At 45.2% G+C, this 4921-nt stretch overlaps 2 protein-coding genes across 4 annotated transcripts in view; both read left to right on the forward strand.

Annotated features, from left to right (window-relative positions):
* The window catches only part of LOC112068349 (glutamate-rich protein 6-like), a 10635-nt gene extending 9347 nt beyond the window's left edge, over positions 1–1288 (forward strand). For both annotated transcript variants that reach the window (XM_024135476.2, XM_024135477.2), the window contains one exon: positions 1064–1288. In XM_024135476.2, the coding sequence (XP_023991244.1) occupies positions 1064–1288 (225 nt within the window). The remainder of the gene's footprint in view (positions 1–1063) is intronic.
* LOC139023916 (glutamate-rich protein 6-like) lies at positions 1205–4476 on the forward strand. 2 transcript variants are annotated; one of them, XR_011475139.1, is made up of 5 exons: positions 1205–1379; positions 1525–1753; positions 1941–3070; positions 3637–3774; positions 4077–4476. XR_011475139.1 is itself a non-coding variant. In XM_070438118.1 (3 exons), exons 1-3 carry the CDS (start codon positions 1291–1293, stop codon positions 2190–2192), a joined length of 570 nt encoding a protein of 189 aa, XP_070294219.1. In that variant the 5' UTR covers positions 1205–1290; the 3' UTR covers positions 2193–3618. The 2 variants fall into 2 exon arrangements, 1 of the variants encoding a protein (XP_070294219.1); XM_070438118.1 differs by lacking the exons at positions 3637–3774; positions 4077–4476 and having other exon boundaries at positions 1941–3618.
* The last annotated feature ends 445 nt before the right edge of the window (positions 4477–4921 follow it).

Below are 4921 nucleotides of genomic sequence, written 5' to 3' on the forward strand. Positions count from 1 at the left end.
GTCCGCTCTATCCCCTTACTGTTCATCCTGCTATCCCCTTACTCTCAGTCCCTCTATCCGCTTACTTTCAGTCCTGCTATCCCCTTACTGTTCAGTCCTGCTATCCCCTTACTTCAGGTCGTGCTATCCCCTTACTGTTCAAGGTCCTCTATCCCCTACTTTCAGTCCGTGCACCCCTAGTTCAGTCCGTGATCCCTTACGTTCGCCTGCTCCTTACTCTTCAGTCCTCTATCCCCTTACTTGTTCATCGTGCATCCCCTTACTGTTCAGGTCCGTGCTATCCCTTACTGCTTCAGCCTGCTATCCCCTTACTTCAGGTCCTGCTATCCCTTACTGTTCAGGTCCGTGCTATCCCCTTACTCTTCAGTCCGTCTCCCCTTACTGTTCAGTCCTTGCTATCCCCTTACTGTTCAGGTCCTGCTATCCCCTTACTCTTCAGGTCCGTGCATCCCCTTACTGTTCAGGTCCGTGCTATCCCCTTACTGTTCAGTCCGTGCTATCCCCTTACTTTTCAGTCCGTGCTATCCCCTTACTTTCAGGTCCGTGCTATCCCCTTACTGTTCAGTCCGTGCTATCCCCTTACTGTTCAGTCCTCTATCCCCTACTCTTCATCCGTGCTATCCCTTACTTTCAGGTCCGTGCTATCCCTTACTCTCAGTCCTTGCTATCCCCTACTCTCATCCTGCTACCCCCTTACTGTTCAGGTCCTGCTATCCCCTTACTTCAGTCTGCTATCCCCTTACGTTCAGTCCGTCTATCCCCTTACTCTTCAGTCCGTGCTATCCCCTTACTGTTCAGGTCCTGCTATCCCCTTACTTCAGCCGCTCCCCTTTACTTTAGTCCTGCATCCCCTTACTGTTCAGGTCCGTGCTATCCCACTCTTCAGGTCGTGCTTCCCCTTACTTCAGGTCCGTCTATCCCCTTACTCTACTGTTCAGGTCCGTGCTATCCCCTTACTGTTCAGGTCCGTGCTATCCCCTTACTGTTCAGGTCCGTGCTATCCCCTTACTGTTCAGGTCCGTGGACTACCATTAATGAGTGATCTATGTGTTTGTTTTTTTAGAGAATACATTTGCTTCTGAGGTTTTATCCAAATGGCAAACCCTTCATCACGTTATATCCAGACGGAACAGGTAATGTGTTGTATCTTTTTTTATTTAAGGGACTCGGGCACCAGGCAATTGTACAACAGTTTAGCAATAAGTTCCTTAGTGAAAACAAAGCTATCCATCTGGGAACGTTGCTATCATCATCTCCTCTGTGGAGGCTGCTGACTTCACCTATATAATCATGGAGGACAAGGACTTAGAGCCAAACCTTGAGGCCATGTTTACAACCAGAGGCCAGTCTACGTGCTACCACCCCAATGGACTTATATGGTGTGTACCATTAATACTTGCCCTGAAAATCACATACACAGGTAAACTGTGGCAGTGTTCTGCTGTTACTGCATGTCTATACTGTAACTGTGGCCTACTTGTGTGTGGAAACTGGACCTAAGCTTCGGGGGGMGTGTGTGTGAAGGGTGAACCTGACCCAGCTGGGAGGCTCCTGCTGCAGTGACACCGGGGCTCTGAGACGACGCTGGAACTGGCTGGACCTTGAGCCTCACATCCAAACCCCTCCCTTCCAGCCCATCTGTCTGGTCCTGGGTAGCCACATCAGCCTCCGCATCCAGTCCCAGGAACGCATCTACCTCACGTTCTCCTCTCACCAAAGCAGAGTGCGTTTCAACGTGGGCTCCAAACTCAAGGTGAGTCGTCACAGGACTGTCTCAAGTGAGCACATATTGATGAACTTCTCCGTCGTTCAACATTGACGGATTTTCAAGGATAAGTACAGTAATGCACATGAAACATACATAGCTGATAAGCTGCTAATCTCATGGACACGCTCCATCCCATGTGTTCGGACTGTTTTCTGTTGTTTTTCTCTCCTAGCTAACCCATCCAGAAGGCCTAGTGATGCCGGGGCCAGACATCCTGCAGCAACATCTCCAAATGAAAAGCCTGGAGATTTACACTCTGCTGGACCGGATGCAGACCTGCATGGCCTACCAGCACTCGGCCAATCCCCACAACATTAAGCCCCAGTACAGCCTCGTTGCCCAGATGCAGAGACTCAAGAGACAGATGGAAAAACAGAGCTCGCCCAAAAAGACCAAAGCTCTCATGGCCCCTAAGGACTTATAACAACTGACAACTCAAAGCCTGTGTTCTAGAATACATCTCGTTGCTATGAAACCAAGGCATTTAGCATTTATTCTAATTAGAAATAAATTCAGTAGCCATGTGTAGCTATGCTAAAATGTTAGAAAAGTTTCTTGTCAGATACATTTTGAATAGATGTAATGGTTGACCCATTGTGCAAATTAAGAAATTAGTCAGCGGTCTAAGGAAAATGACGAATGAGGCACCTCATTCTTTAATCACAAGTAGGCCTAGAAGATTCAGTTCAGGTCCCAACAACCCTTGAACCCAACAATCCTTGAACCCAACAACCCGTGCATAGGTTACAGCAGCCGTTTAATGGTGCTGGTCGGCTGTAGAGCAGCCAGGCAACTTGAAGGATGTGGAGTAATGCAGCCGAATGGACTCGGAGCCCGGGAGAATCCAGGAAATCTGCAAACAGGATAATAATGTTTCGACTGCTAGTTTTATACTGACCCGGTGCAGGTATCATAGCTAATCAACTCTGAATCTTCAATAGAAATAGGCCATGGTAGACAGAACCTTAATTACTCATCTGTGCAGTAGCCTGAAGGTCAAATGATTGACCATGACATTTCTGAACAGTCTCTTCAGAGGAGCTGTATCTGCAATGTTATGCCCACGGCATTTACATAATTTAAGTAAAAATAAATCTTGTGAGTTAATTTAAGAGTTGGCATATCATATTTTTCCAGATTTTTTTTTTTTTAAGTAGAAGGGACAAAAAATACAGTGCAATGAGTTTTCATGTCAGTGGCATAATGTTGACTTATCTGAATGCCTGGACCACAGCTATGGGAATGTGTGGAGGTCACAGACCGACTGGGTGGACCAGAGGAGACATGAGGACAGTAGCCGAGGTAAGAGAAAAGTAATTACAATGAGATAGATGAGTGGTGATTGTTAAAGGTCAGACTTCAGAATTATGCTGATCCTCAAAGCGTGTTTTCTTAGCCCAACTACTTCCCTTTCTCCTGACAAATTATTCATTTGCAGTCAACATTCAGTCAGAAGAAGGGACTATAAAACCTGTAGAGGAATCAGGGATCCCCTTGGAATGTGTGGATACACGTCTTGACTCCGAGGTAGCTAGGCGAAACACCGATGTTTTAGAAGTAGGCCCTCACTATGAAAAATATAGTAAATCACTTCAAATCAATTCCAATAAATGTCTATTTCCTGTCTCTGAGAAGTCCCTGAAGTGCTCCAAGAGTGCGATTTGTGTTGAGGGGAAAAGTCTACATCTTCATCTGGGTGTATTTTTATTGTTACCAATCTAACAGACATCAGACAGCATGACATGTTAGCGTTACTGTAGATACAGAATCCTGAAATCTGGAGTTTCTCCATTTTCACTTATTAATGATGAGCAATGTGGGCACTTCTGTTGAATAAATGATGAACTGCCTTTGTTGTCTCTCTTTAGAATCTTCCTAAAAAACGAGGACCCGGGGATGGATACATCCCTAGATAATGAAGTGTTGGCTGTACTCAGCAAGGATCTCCAAACTGCCACAGCTTGCCAAGTAGAAACTAAAGAGTCACCAACACATTTTGACACATGGTAATGTTTGTTATTATCACTGTTGGATTGTTTTAGAAAACTTTCTTCATGCTGTGTTTTTTCTAAGCACATTATGGCTAAGCTGATTCCACTGAACACTGCCACGGCACAGTAATACACCAATTGTATTACGCATACAATATTTTCTTGTATAATTTTTTTGGGGGTGGGGTGAAAATAGTGTATTGCTGGTACATAGGCCACTACATGTGACTGGCTTCACGGACATGGCTAAAAAAGGACAGGCTTGACACCGTGCTGGATGTTGTCAGCAGAGCTGAATGCTTGGTTTCCTTTTACAGCACAAGGGCATCCTGCTCGGACTCCTCAGGGGAGCTCCTGGAAAGTGAGCTGGACTCTATTACCTGTGAGTACTGCCAGCAGCACAGGAAGCCCCCAGAGACCAGCTAGTCAACAATACAGACCCAGAGGAGATGAGGCCTTCACAAACCACATACACAACTCTAACACACATCTAACTCAGCCAATAAGCACAGACCTTTTTATGTGAAACTGAAATTAATTCCAACCTGCAAAGAACCTTCAGTAACACACTGGATATAATATCCCTGGTTTGATAGTTTGAAATCTCCCATTAGAGGCAGAGCCCTTTGTTAGGTTCACCTGCCACTTAGATTGCTGAAAAAATCACTTGTACGCAATTTTAGATGTCAAAATCAAGATTATACAATGAATAGTATTTTTTTTTTGTGATGACTTTGTGTATTTATATTGTACAGATTTTATTCTAATTAAATGGCATTTCAACAAATTGGATCTTAATTCCAACCAGACTATGTGACCAAAAGTATGTGGACATCTGCTTGTCGAACATTCATTCCAAAATCATGGGCATTAATATGGAGATGGTCCCCCCTTTGCTGCTATAACAGCCACCACTCTGGCTCCCGAGTGGCGCAGCAGTCTAAGGCACTGCATCTCAGTGCTAGAGTCGTCACTACAGACACCCTGGTTCGAATACCAGGCTGTATCACAACCGGCCATGATTGGGAGTCCCATAGGGCGGCACACAATTGGCACAGCGTCGTCCGGGTTTGGCCGGTGTAGGCCGTCATTGTAAATAAGAATTTATTCTTTACTGACTTGTTAAATAAAACAAATCTGCTGGGAAGGCTTTCCTCTAGAT

The sequence above is a fragment of the Salvelinus sp. IW2-2015 genome, unplaced genomic scaffold (genome assembly GCF_002910315.2).
Source record: "Salvelinus sp. IW2-2015 unplaced genomic scaffold, ASM291031v2 Un_scaffold463, whole genome shotgun sequence".
NCBI classification, from domain to species: domain Eukaryota; kingdom Metazoa; phylum Chordata; class Actinopteri; order Salmoniformes; family Salmonidae; genus Salvelinus; species Salvelinus sp. IW2-2015.